The 14,974-nt window shown below is 40.2% G+C and overlaps 1 protein-coding gene across 1 annotated transcript in view; it reads left to right on the top strand.

Annotated features, from left to right (window-relative positions):
• Positions 1–14,974, top strand: part of TANC2 (tetratricopeptide repeat, ankyrin repeat and coiled-coil containing 2) — a 405,421-nt gene that overhangs the window by 30,492 nt on the left and 359,955 nt on the right. Inside the window, exon 2 of the mRNA XM_063300427.1 lies at positions 8,256–8,355. Within this exon, the coding sequence (XP_063156497.1) occupies positions 8,289–8,355 (67 nt within the window). The 5' untranslated portion in view covers positions 8,256–8,288. The remainder of the gene's footprint in view (positions 1–8,255; positions 8,356–14,974) is intronic.

Below are 14,974 nucleotides of genomic sequence, written 5' to 3'. Positions count from 1 at the left end.
TGGAGCTTGCTACGGTGGCTTTGTGTGGCTGGGCTGGGGTGGCTTTGCATGGCTGGGCTGGGGAGGCTGGGGCGGCTTGGGATGGCTGGGCTGGCTTCATCTGGCTGGGCTGAGTGGGTTTGCGTGGCTGGGCTAGGGAGGCTGGAGCTGGCTGAGGCGGCTTTGGACAGCTGGGCTGGGGTGGTTGCAGTTTCGTCCTGTGCTGCAGCTCAGGGGCGTCTTGCAGCCCCAGAGCTGTGTGGTTCTGGGTCTACTTGCTGCCCCACAAGGCAGGCTGCAGGTTTCCAAAAGGGCAGAGATGGAGGGGAGATAGGTGGGTGGAGGGAGTTGATGCACCTCTGCAATTGTAAGCGTGGGCAGGCTGCCAAGTGCCCAAATTTTGATCACGTGACTGTGGGGGCACTGCAACGGTCGTAATTCGGGCACAGGTCGTAAGTCCATTTTTTCAGCGCCGTGATAATTTTGAATGGTCGCTGAACGAATGGTCGTTAAGTGAAGACTACCTGTATATGCTCCTGTGCATTTCAAAGGACCTCCTTTGAAGGATTTGCACAGCCCTAATCTAAATAGAAATGGAAAAGACCCTGATGCTAGGAAAGACTGAAGGCAAAAGGAGAAGGGGACGGCAGAGGATGAGATGGTTAGATAGCGTCACCGATGCAATGAACATGAACTTGAGTAAACTCTGGGAGACAATGGAGGACAGGAAGGCCTGGCATGCTATGGTCCATGGGGTTACGAAGAGTCGGACACGACTTAATGACTGAACAACAACAACAACAAATCTAAATAGACAATGTGTTTGACAAGATATCTTTAGTTTCACCTTTAGAGAAGCTGCTTGCTAAATAACGGTTATTGAGAAAAGCATTTTACAATATTCACAACATTATCCTTTGTTCAATCAATGTAAATGCTTTTTGCTAAGAAATGCATTAAATAAGCACCCCAAATGAATGTTCTTAGTTAGGAGATTTCTCATATTCTTCTACATTTCTAATTGTGAAGATGTTTGCAGCATTATTCATGACTAGTCATTTCAAACTCTTTTGACAGTTTGTTATAGCCTTTATTGCTACTTCTTATGAATATTACCAGTGTGTACATTTCCTGATGTATCAGTTATATCAGTAAGAAAAACTCTTCCTTCTTCTGTTGATGCAAAAACACATATGAGGAATTATTGTGGGTACTGCATTCCCCATAAGGGCACAAAGTAATAATTGTGCCCTTTAGATTATTTGGACATTTCTGAGAGTTTATTTTACTGTGTATTTATCCAACAATTTCTCTACAATATCTGCTGTGTTGAGTGGACTGTATGCTGGTCAAAGTGACTGAAACATGATGAATTACGCATTCAAGCCAGTTTGGTCTAGCGGTTAAGGCAACGGGCTAGAAACCAGGAGTCTGTGAGTTCTAGTGCTGCCTTAGGCGTGAAAGCCGGCTGGGTGACCGTGGGCCAGTCACTCCCTCTCAGCCCAACTCACCTCACAGGGTTGTTGTTGTGGGGAAAACAGGAGGAGGAAGGAGTATTAGGTATGTTCGCTGCCTTGAGTTATTTATAAAAATAATAAAGGCAGGATAGAAAATAAATAAATTCTCACTAATAGGAAAAAAATAGGTTGTTGCATAAACAAAGTTAAATTTTGTTTTCCAGTTGCTTCTTTTTGTGGCCTCATGGTGATTTATATTTCTGCAATATGGAGTTTCTTTTTTCTTTTTGCCATAGGTAAAACTAGGCCTTTCAGAACTATATGATGTGGCTGGAACATTGTTATCAAAATAACTGAAATGTTAGATGCTAATGATGACATTGAAGAGGAGCAGATGGAGAGACATCAAAGTGTTCTCTACCTTAACATAATGAATCAATGCAATTAATGCAACTACTGTTTTTTTTTAATATTGCTGAATGTTTGCACTAATAAAATGAAATAGTATAGAGATACCACCTGTTTACTAAGTGCATTAAACTACTGCAGCAAACTAGGGAAAGGAAACACTGTAGGTGGCATAGTGCTTAAAGGATGTTAATTGTATAGGATATGCCCTAAATGCCCTTTTCCTCTTTGCCACACATTTAATAAGGACACAGTTTAGAATATGTGCTGCAAAAGATTTGATCCAGTTTGAGAGATTCCAAGGATACTGTCACACTACATAAGAGAAAAAAAGTAGTTTTTATTGATGATATCTTCCCCTTTGATTTGCAAGGGAGGACTATTTATTTATTTAAAGACGTTTTATGGCCACTTAAAGTGGGATACTTCAGCAAAGGATCGTTACCTTGTCGTGGTGCTGGAGCTTGAGCACCTCAATGATGCCATGAGCTAAACCGTGAAGGGCCACCCAAGACGGGAAGGTCATGACAGAGAGGTCAGACTAAATGCGATCCCTGGGGAAGGTAATGGCAACCCACCTCAGTATTCTTGCCGTGAAAACTAAATGGATCAGTACAACCAGAGATATGTCGGTATACCATCGGAAGATGAGACCCCCAGGTCGGAAGATGGTCAAAATGCTACTGGGGAGGAACAGAGGATGAGCTCAACTAGCCCCAGACGTGATGACGCAGCTAGCTCAAAGCCGAAAGGACGGCTAGCGGCCGACGGTGCTGGTGGTGAACGGCGAATCCGATGTTCTAAGGATCAACACACCATCGGAACCTGGAATGTAAGATCTATGAGCCAGGGCAAATTGGATGTGGTTATTGGTGAGATGTCAAGATTAAAGATAGACATTCTGGGCGTCAGTGAACTGAAATGGACTGGAATGGGCCACTTCACATCAAATGACCACCAGATCTACTACTGCGGACAAGAGGACCACAGAAGAAATGGAGTAGCCTTCATAATTAATAGTAAAGTGGCTAAAGCAGTGCTTGGATACAACCCAAAAAATGATAGAATGATCTCAATTCGAATTCAGGGCAAGCCATCTAACATCACAATGATCCAAATATACGCCCCAACCACAAATGCTGAAGAAGCTGAAGTAGAGCAGTTCTATGAGGATCTGCAGCACCTACTGGACAACACGCCTAAAAGAGATGTTATTTTCATCACAGGAGACTGGAATGCTAAGGTGGGCAGTCAAATGACACCTCGAATTACAGGTAAGTATGGCCTGGGAGAACAAAACGAAGCAGGACACAGGCTGATAGAATTTTGCCAAGACAATTCACTCTGCATAACAAACACTCTCTTCCAACAACCTAAGAGACGGCTTTATACATGGACTTCACCAGATGGACAACACCGAAATCAGATTGATTACATCCTTTGCAGCCAAAGGTGGCGGACATCTGTACAGTCGGTAAAAACAAGGCCTGGAGCTGACTGTAGTTCAGATCACGAACTTCTTCTTGCACAATTTAGGATCAGACTAAAGAGATTAGGGAAGACCCACAGATCAGCTAGATATGAGCTCACTAATATTCCTAAGGAATATGCAGTGGAGGTGAAGAATAGATTTAAGGGACTGGACTTAGTAGATAGGGTCCCGGAAGAACTCTGGACAGAAGTTGGCAGCATTGTTCAGGAGGCGGCAACAAAATACATCCCAAAGAAAGAGAAAACCAAGAAGGCAAAATGGCTGTCTGCTGAGACACTAGAAGTAGCCCAAGAAAGAAGGAAAGCAAAAGGCAACAGTGATAGGGGGAGATATGCCCAATTAAATGCAAAATTCCAGAGGTTAGCCAGAAGAGATAAGGAATTATTTTTAAACAAGCAATGCGCGGAAGTGGAAGAAGACAATAGAATAGGAAGGACAAGAGACCTCTTCCAGAAAATTAGAAACATTGGAGGTAAATTCCAGGCAAAAATGGGTATGATCAAAAACAAAGATGGCAAGGACCTAACAGAAGAAGAAGAGATCAAGAAAAGGTGGCAAGAATATACAGAAAACCTGTATAGGAAGGATAACAATATCGGGGATAGCTTTGACAGTGTGGTCGGTGAGCTAGAGCCAGACATCCTGAAGAGTGAGGTTGAGTGGGCCTTAAGAAGCATTGCTAATAACAAGGCAACAGGAGACGACGGCATCCCAGCTGAACTGTTCAAAATCTTGCAAGATGATGCTGTCAAGGTAATGCATGCTATATGCCAGCAAATTTGGAAAACACAAGAATGGCCATCAGACTGGAAAAAATCAACTTATATCCCCATACCAAAAAAGGGAAACACTAAAGAATGTTCAAACTATCGAACAGTGGCACTCATTTCACATGCCAGTAAGGTAATGCTCAAGATCCTGCAAGGTAGACTTCAGCAGTTCATGGAGCGAGAATTGCCAGACGTACAAGCTGGGTTTAGAAAAGGCAGAGGAACTAGAGACCAAATTGCCAATATCCGCTGGATAATGGAAAAAGCCAGGGAGTTTCAGAAAAACATCTATTTCTGTTTTATTGACTATTCTAAAGCCTTTGACTGTGTGGACCATAACAAATTGTGGCAAGTTCTTAGTGGTATGGGGATACCAAGTCATCTTGTATGCCTCCTGAAGAATCTGTATAACGACCAAGTAGCAACAGTAAGAACAGACCATGGAACAACAGACTGGTTTAAGATTGGGAAAGGAGTACGGCAGGGCTGTATCCTCTCACCCTACCTATTCAACTTGTATGCAGAACACATCATGCGACAAGCTGGCCTTGAGGAATCCAAGGCTGGAGTTAAAATCTCTGGAAGAAACATTAACAATCTCAGATATGCAGATGATACCACTTTGATGGCTGAAAGTGAAGAGGAACTGAGGAGCCTTATGATGAAGGTGAAAGAAGAAAGTGCAAAAGCTGGTTTGCAGCTAAACCTCAAAAAAACCAAGATTATGGCAACCAGCTTGATTGATAACTGGCAAATAGAGGGAGAAAATGTAGAAGCAGTGAAAGACTTTGTATTCCTAGGTGCAAAGATTACTGCAGATGCTGACTGCAGTCAGGAAATCAGAAGACGCTTAATCCTTGGAAGAAGAGCAATGACAAATCTCGATAAAATAGTTAAGAGCAGAGACATCACACTGACAACAAAGGCCCGCATAGTTAAAGCAATGGTGTTCCCTGTAGTAACATATGGCTGCGAGAGCTGGACCATAAGGAAAGCTGAGCGAAGGAAGATCGATGCTTTTGAACTGTGGTGTTGGAGGAAAATTCTGAGAGTGCCTTGGACTGCAAGAAGATCCAACCAGTCCATCCTCCAGGAAATAAAGCCAGACTGCTCACTTGAGGGAATGATATTAAAGGCAAAACTGAAATACTTTGGCCACATAATGAGAAGACAGGACACCCTGGAGAAGATGCTGATGCTAGGGAGAGTGGAAGGCAAAAGGAAGAGGGGCCGACCAAGGGCAAGATGGATGGATGATATTCTAGAGGTGACGGACTCGTCCCTGGGGGAGCTGGGGGTGTTGACGACCGACAGGAAGCTCTGGCGTGGGCTGGTCCATGAAGTCACGAAGAGTCGGAAGCGACTAAACGAATAAACAACAACAAAAGTGGGATAAATTAAATTAAATTATACTACCTTGTGAAGGGAGATGCTTGAGCCAAGCATACCACAATGGAGATCTTGGGTGACTCCCAATATCCCATACATTGGATAAGGTTCTTCAAACTGACGGTATTGTATTCTTCTTATTTACACCTAAGATATGCAGATATTGTGATGGCTATTCATTGTGTGTACCAGAGATGTGAATAGTTTGCTCCCAGTCACTCCTAAATCAGCCATTTCCCCCTCCCAAAATGGGGTTTACATTGACTTCCAGGTGAATTTCTAACCCTATATGATACAGTTAAGATCATTACCTGATTTTTGTGTGACAATCACAGTACAACCATCATAATGTAATCATTATATTTTGTTAAAACATTGAAAGTCCAATAGTAACTTGAGAAACTCACCCAGAAATAATGAACATAGTCCTTCAAAGAAAGTATGACGACACAAGAATATTTATTAACCTGAATGTTCAAACACGTTCCCTTCAGCATCTTCAAATCAGGACAACTATAATCATTCTGGCAATCTGTCTTGCATTTCTTTGCCTGACCATTTGCATTTCTTTGTCTCACCATTTGCATTTTTATGTAATGACGCAGCCAACAAAGGTTGTCAAGTCTCAAAAGCAACAACCCTGTTCTGACTTGTTAACAATTAAAATTTGTTATAAACTGGCTAAATAATCCCTACTTAAAAGAATCAGGGGGATTTAAATTCCTGTTTATCTCATCTGGATTATTGCCCTGATGTTATGGAATAATTATCAGTCTTCCTCAAACAGATTTGTCAGGGAACGTCTCCTTTGGTATGGATTCACTTTAGGAGTTGTAACCCCACTAAACTATATGAAAGCTACAGATATTAAAAAAACCCCAAGAAATGTTGATGTTCCAATTATGCTCATTACTGAACAGGAATATAGTTTTTGATCTTAGGGCTTCATGGCAGCCAAATATATGATTAGACACAATAAATACTATCAACAAGTGTGGATAAAAGGATATATATCTTAAAGCATACATTTAGAAATCTTACATATCTAGCATGGGCATTTTTTTTACTGAACATGGATTGCAATGCTCTTATAAATATATCAGACAGGGAATATAATAGATTGATGGCTATTTTACCTGCTTTCACAGAGGAATTCTTGGTGTATTAAACTGCAAGGTGATTCTTACTGATATAACACTTCTAGAATTTTGAATTATTTTTTCCTCGGGGTATTTTTTAATTTGAAAAAGTAAAACATATATGGAACATTTACCACTTTAAGAGCAGAGAATACATAACCTATGAAGTAGCATATAATATTTAGGTGTTCGGCATATTTATGAAATCAGACCTTCTTTGGGACTTACAGGTTGTTTCTCATTGAGATTTTTCTTCTGATACCTTGATACTCAAAAAAGATCTTTTTCATTTTCTGCCTCACATCCCTCTGATCATGTTATTTTGCAGCAAGGCAGAGTAATAAGCTGCTTATTTCCCAGTCTGTAGCACAATGCATATGTCACAGTAGTAAGGTGATGAGAAAAGGTTAATAATTAGGGATCAGATGAAAAGGATGGCAAAATAATTTTGTTATTTATAGCTTTATAACAATAATTTAACTCATTCAAAGGAAGATATTTCATAGCATGATTTTTAATGTATACAACATTACCAGCTTTTCTGGTCAGTGAAAGAAAAAATAGAACATATTTTGCTGTTTTTTAGGGTTTTTTTTATCTTGTAAGAACTTTCATATATTTTTGTTGAACAGTTCCACTTTTCTCCAACATTATCACTGTCCAGTACATTCCCCTTTCTTCAACATTACATTGTAGATTGCTGATCAATTTGTTAAAATTATCCTTTCTGTAACTAAAGAATTTCAGTTACATGTAAGTTACTTGTCCTATTTTATCATGGTCTACATACAGAAGAGGAGCAAGCTCTTGTACCTGGAGATAGTATCAGGACAGGTTATTTCTCTGTAATTTATCTTTGGGTTGTAATCTGTGCAAAATCTTACTTAGTCACTCCTATGGCTTTTGATTTTTCTACATTTATTTCTAGTTTATCTTCACAAATGGTCTGAAAAGATTAAAGGTAAATTCAGCACACATTTGATTCTCTTGTATTTTCTAAGCTTGCATAATATTTCAGAATAGATTCAAAAGTAGCATAATGTTGAAAAAATGTTTGTTCAGTTGGCTAGTGTTCATTCGAAGTATATCAGTTGATAAGTGTTCATTGAAGTTTATTAGTAAATGAGGTAACTAATATGGGTACTTATAAATCACTGTAAATAAATTCACACTCTTTAGTTCCAGTAGCTCATCTTAGAGGATTTTTCACCCCTGATCTGTTTCCAGTTTCCAGTATGTAGGCTTGGTGCCCCTGACTGCCTATGCAAGACATGGCCTGTCTGCAATAAAACGCCAGATCTTATATTGTTACCAATGGGGGGGGGGGCTACCTTGCCAATTTTACTCAATATGCAGAACCCAGTCATGTTCCAAACTGTTAAACAGGTGAGGCAGAACAGAATCCAGAAATATATAAATATGGTCAGCCTGTAGAAGATAGAAAATCTCTATGTAAGAGTATTTCATTCAAAAACTGAGGGTTTTTTTAAACTTGGATTTTGGATGTTGCAGTATTAATGTAAATAGCAGATATAAAGATTTTTGTGCCTCTACTTTATTTTTTGTCATTAATTATCAAAAATCAGTTGATGGATACATTTAATTTTTTACATTTATACAGCTTCTGGGTCGTGCTGATTAGACCAGAACAGCCATGTTTCGGAACAGTCTCAAGATGCTTCTTACAGGTGGCAAATCAAACCGCAAGAACAGATCCAGTGGTAAGTGAGAGGCGTGTCTTGATGCAGTGCAATCATCTTAATCCAGGAAATGAAACTACTTCCAATGTAGTTCCAGCTAGACCTCACAGTGGTGCTGCTGCTCTTGAAATCATGGTTGCTTTGCTTCTTTATTTATTCATTCATTTGCGTGCTGCCTCAATCACTGAAATAAACTCTAGGTGGCTTACATACTTGGGTTAAAATAGTTATAAAAGAAATAGAAATAACAAAATAGATAATAATTCAACATTACCATATACTGGGAAGAATAACCAACACAACAGGACAACAGGACTAAAGCATCATGATAGACTACTAGTTGTTGTTGTTTATTCGTTTAGTCGCTTCCGACTCTTCGTGACTTCATGGACCAGCCCACGCCAGAGCTTCCTGTCGGTCGTCGACACCCCCAACTCCCCCAGGGACAAGTCCGTCACTTCTAGAATATCATCCATCCACCTTGCCCTTGGTCGGCCCCTCTTCCTTTTGCCTTCCACTCTCCCTAGCATCAGGATCTTCTCCAGGGTGTCCTGTCTTCTCTGTAATGATTGCCTATTCTGACATACTCAGTCTCACAAGGGGGTTCTTTATGAAAACTGATTTATTGAAAGAATAGTATGCAAATACGAAGAAAGCTGAGAATGAGCAAAAGCGCTCCAAATACAAACTAAAAACCCTCGCTTCAAAACCAGCCCCGCCCTTCCTCCCTCCTAGCAACCACCCCCTCCCAGGTGTTAGCAACCGTTACCCACATTGGCCTGAGAAAGTAACCTTGAACAGAGTCACTAACCCAAACATACATTCCACAGTTGCAGTAAGAAGATTACAGCCTGGCACGGCTGGAAATTTCCAACCCGCAAACACGGGTTAGAAAAGTGACATGCGAAATGTTACGATGTATACAGAACATTGAAACGATGAACATGACATTCTCATTATGTGGCCAAAGTATTTCAGTTTTGCCTTGAATATCATTCCCTCAAGTGAGCAGTCTGGCTTTATTTCCTGGAGGATGGACTGGTTTGATCTTCTTGCAGTCCAAGGCACTCTCAGAATTTTCCTCCAACACCACAGTTCAAAAGCATCAATCTTCCTTCTCTCAGCCTTCCTTATGGTCCAGCTCTCGCAGCCATATGTTACTAGATAGACTACTAGGAAATAAGTTATTACACACTAGCCCAGGGCTTGCTGGAAGAGCCAAGTTTTATGAAAGCTCATCAGGGTAAGGGCCATTGTTCTATAAGACAGGCACTGCTACAGAGGAGGGACGCCTAGGTCCTGCAAGATGACAGTGCTTTACAGCTGGGACCTTGAGATACCAACTCTATCATATCTTACTGGTTTGGCAGAAATTATAGAAGAAAGACAGTACCTAGAGTAATCAGATGTTACATGGGCAAGATGTTACATGGGCAAAATGAGGAACACCCATAATTGCTTGTATGGCCGCATTCTGGACCAATTGCAGCTTCTGGGTGTTCTCTGAGGGTAGCCAAGTTGGAGGTAACTAGAGCATATGTGGCTGTAGAACTGCCTCCCAATCCTGGAAAGGACATAACTGTCATACAAGATGTGTTTGTACAAAGACTCTCCTAGCCATGGCTGCCATCTGCTCATTGAGCAGGAGCCAAGACTCCAGAAGAACTCCCAATTTACATGCAAGTTCTACTCTGGAGAGTGCTACCCCATCAAGAGCTTAAGATGGTAAATCCTTGGATTGAAAGGTCCTTGAACCTAGAGCACTTGGGTTCTTGCTAGGGTTGAAACTCAGCCTCAGTTGGCAGTGCTAACATCCCCAAGGATCTTTTCCACTTCCTCAAGACTCACAGATTCAAACTCCTCCTAGATAATAGGGCAAGAGCCCTCTCCCGTCAACTCCATGGGACTGCCTAGCCAGAGTCCAACACCAAACAATTCTGAGCAACTTTATCCATCAGATACCTAGAATATTCCTCAGAGTGGCCATTAAGATGTTCTTCATCTCCATTAACACCCATAAGGGTTCCTTTAAGAAAGGGCTTCTGAATTGTGTTCTCAACTTCAATAAGAGTAAAAAAAACCTGTTGCATCTTGCCACCCTTATCACAAGGGCGAGGATTTCTATGACCTAAAAATGTTAGAAATATGCAAGCATTTATGACCTTAAAACTGTTTAAATATGACCAATTAAACCAAAAATATGACTTTTAAAGCAAAAATATGACTTTACAATTTTTCTGAAATTTTAAAAATCGATGCTTACACACACACACACACACACAAGTTTATTTTTCTTCACTTCCAGTACAGAAGTGCTAGTATTGAAGGAATCAAATGAACATTTTGAGAGTAAAATGGTCATCCCTGGATTAGTTTTCATTAACAGCAAATTGCATTGGATGACCACGTGTATCTTGAGGTTATCAAACTCAGAACTCCTTCTGTTGTCCACCAGTATGTTCTTATATCTGGAGAAACTCTGTTCGACATCACAAGAGGTTATAGGAACAAATTTGAAAAAAGCAAACTCATCTGGAGAAAATTCTGACTCGAAGTCTTCAAATTTTCCTTCGAGCCCATTTAGAATGTTACTTATTTTGCAAAGTGTTGAATAATCCAGATTAGATTGGAGCACTCTTTGCAGTTTATCACTAATTTTTTCAGCCACTTTCCCCTTTGCTGGCTTTAAATCACTCTCAGTTTGTTTTACAATGTTCAGTGCATCACTAAATTCCATTCCTACAGTTTCATGGCAGGTGATTGCTCTTGATAATCCACTGAAGTTAGATCCTATATATGCTAAATTTCCAGCCAAGGTTTCAGAAAAGGAATCTTGCACAATCTTGACGGAGGAAGATTCACAACAGTCAAATTCTTTAACTATCCGTTACAGGGAAGCATAATTTGTGAAATGATACATAGCCACATCCAGCCAAGTCCCCCAATATGTCACAACAGTTTGGGGAGGGAGAGCCAAAGTAGGAGCAATTTCTTTGAACTTTTGTACTCAAAGTGGAGCTTTAATTAACATTTTTTTCCCATTTGAAATTATCTTACCTACTGTACATCAGGATAGTTGCTTCGAATCTCTTCGGCCACTCTGTATAAACCATGTGCAAGGCATGTGATACGGATCATTTTTGGATAAAGAAGTTTAAGTCCCTTGGCTGCTTTAGTCATGTATGGAGTGGCATCTGTTACAAAGAGAAGGATATTTCCCCTTTTTACACCATCCGGCCAGAGTAGTTTCATAGAATCATCAAAGAGCATAGCAATAGTGGAACTGTTTACTTTTTGTAGAGTTTCACATGTTGGAAGAAATACTTCACCAGGCTTGTCACATTTCAGAGTGCCAAGAATAACACTGGCTACATATCTTCCGTTTACATCACTTGTTTCATCTATTGAAACCCATATCTTATTGTTGTCAACAGCAGATCTTATCTTCCTAATACATCTTCACAGCAGGCAGAGATGTAATTTTTCCTTACAGTTGATTCATTTGGAATCGGGTGACTGGTGTACTTCTCCAAAAAATGCCTGAGGCTACCACTACCTAATTTCCTTAAGGGAATATTTGAAGTAACCATCACTGTACAGAGATCCTTACAAAATTCTGACTGGGTATTTGATGAACCTGTAGTTGAAGCAGCAGCTCTCTTGAAAAGGAGACGTTGCCTGTTCTCAGTGAAGGTAAATCTTGCTCAACAACTCTTGTGTTTCATGGAGTTACAATGTTGTTGAATATTAAAACGCTTTTGGGTTGATAACTTCACACAATTTACAAAACCATTCACCATTCATCATATCACCATTGCTACTGAAAATCTGCTCCCCAGATTCTTGAACAAGATGCCGTAATTTCACACTCGCTGAACATCTACTTTTAGGCATGTTGAAATCAGATTGCAGCTCTCATGTGACTCCACCACCTCAAACACACACACACCTGAGTTGGGGAGCAAATGAGGAAAAAAAAAAAGGCAAATTCTCACTCTTTTTTTCAGGCCTGGTCAGGGGAGAAGCCTTTGTTCCCACCTCTCTCTCTCTCTCTCTCTCTCTTCCACACACACACGTCCCTGAGTGGGGGAGCAAATAAGAAAAAGGAAAAAATACAGGCAAATTCTCACTTTCTTTGCTGGCTTGAATTTGCTGGCTTATCAGGAGGGTTGCCAATGCCCAAGGTATGACCAAAATATGACGTTTTTTACAAAATTAAGCAGAAATAAGACATATCACCTTTTAAAAGTCAAAATATGACATTTCAGGCCAAATAAAAATCATCTAATTCTCACCAGATTTACTCTAAAACATGTTTTAACTTACTTATAAATTCAAATAAAGGTTCCAGAAAAAATATGACATGTCATAGAAATCCTCACCCTACTTATCACTATTATGTAGGTCTAATATGGGCTTGTGCAAGTGTTCAGTGAGACTCTTCCTTTGTCTTTCCCAGCAGCACTCCAGGCGTCTGTTCTGACAGAGGCTTTACTTAAGACAAACTCCATTGGGAACAACTGTTCTATCTGAAGCTTTGTACCCTTTGCCCCCCAAAACTCTGTCACTCTGAAACTGGACTGGCCGATGAGCTAGACAATTTCAATTTTATTTGTTGCGGTCGTAGACTGGTACAAGCAGAGTGCTTAGTGAATATATATAGATCTTTTTAATAGATAATAAAGAAAAAAAAAGACCTAGACATAAAACCTAGGCCTTTGAACCATGACCTGACAATGCTTCTGCCCATTGCTTTGGATTCTCGCTGTTTGGAACTTGTTTGCAAGCAATCTGATATGTTATTGGGACTTTACTGAGGTGCTTGCAAGCACACTTTCTCTGTTACTGCCTATACTTGCTGGATCCCAAAATAAAGCCTTAGCAACCTAACTTTGTGTGCACATGGCTGGCCTGGAGCAGGATAAGCACGTAGAGAGAAGCCACGTAGTTGCAATCTGATTGATGGCTCCTAATGCTCCCTCATTCCAAGAATTGATCAAGGTCTCGGATGAACTGCCATCAAAGACTCAGGAAACTCCTGACTTACCTTTGAAAACCATAGGTACTTGGGGTGGACTGATCTAATAACTTCCATCTCCTTGCAGGGGAGACCAGCACCAGAAAGCTCCAAAGCAATCAGAAAGTGATCTGACTATAAGAAGGGATAGATAATAACATGTCCTACCCCTCAGATCATTTTGCATGTGCCCTGAGGTAAAAACTAGATCAAGCTTGCGACCCCGATGTGTGTTGAGTTCTCAATAATCTGGAACATGTCCACAATTGTCATGTGGCCATTTTAATAGAGATAATCCTTGACTTATGACCATTCATTTAGCGACCATTCGAAGTTACAATGGCACTGAAAAAGGTGACTCACAACCAGTCTTCAGACACTTACACCACCATTGCAGTCCTGCAGTCATGTCAAAATTCAGATGCTTGGCAACCAGCATGTATTTACGACGGTTGCAGCATCCTGGGGGTCATATGATTGCCATTTGCAACTTTCCCAGCTGGCTTCCAACAAGCAAAGTCAATGGGGGAAGCCAGATTCGCTTAATGACCGTGGCAAAAAAGGTCATAAAATCAGGCGTGACTCACTTAACAACCACCTCACTTAGTGACAAAAGTTCCAGTCCCAGTTGTGGTTGTAAGTTGAAGACTACCTGTATAGCCTCAGCAGCGAGCTAGGGTAAATAGTAGCTAGATAGGAAGAAAGAAGATAAAATAAGTCTAATCTTTCATATGACATTTTTATAATTATAGAAACTTTCTTGGTTCCAGATCCATTAATGTCACATTAAGAAATCAGGTTTAAATAGGTCTTCTTTCTTATGCAAACTGATTTTGAAGTAGAATATCTTACAATCAATATAATTTACTTTTTAGTAAACACGTATAGCAAACTTTTTATTGTGACCTTGCACAATGTGCAGCTGCTGTCAAAAAAAATAAAATGCTCCAAAATCATAACAATATTTTTATTGTGAACTGCCCAGGGTCCCCCGAGAGGGGGAGATTGGCAGTAATAAAAATTGTTGTTGTTTATTCGTTTAGTCGCTTCCGACTGTTGGTGACTTCATGGACAAACATTAAAAACATTAAACCAAACATTTTCTTTGACATGGTACATGACTAAAGTTTAAAAATTTGATTTTGAAGGGTCAGATCATCACATATCACATTCGTTTGCATCTAATGGTGTGAGAGCTTCACTTCTGTTAAGGGGCACCATTGTTGGGCTGCTCTTAAGCCATCAGTTAGCCTTAATCGACCCTGACAGTTGGGGAAGATTAATCACACATTTCTTAGCAAAGAGGTTGTGCTTGTGAAGTTCTAGGATATTTCTGATGTGAGTCTCATGTAAAGATGAAAAAAATCAGGTTGGCATCCTGAAAACTACCATTACTCAATCTAAAGGGCATTACCGTATATTCAAATTTGCCATACTGGGTGTTAAAAGCTGTTAAATATTCATAGCCTTCTTTCATTCAGATCAAATGGTAAGCTCTTCTCAAGTCCAATCTAGTAAAAATGCACACCTTCTGAAGGTGATCAAGCAGATCTAAAATACGAGCTACTGGGTAATTCTCCTTAATAGTCACAGAATTTAGAATCTATAATCATGAACAGGCTT

The sequence above is a fragment of the Candoia aspera genome, chromosome 4 (genome assembly GCF_035149785.1).
Source record: "Candoia aspera isolate rCanAsp1 chromosome 4, rCanAsp1.hap2, whole genome shotgun sequence".
In the NCBI taxonomy this organism is placed as follows: Eukaryota; Metazoa; Chordata; class Lepidosauria; order Squamata; family Boidae; genus Candoia; species Candoia aspera.
This window is presented reverse-complemented; position numbering and strand designations above follow the sequence as displayed.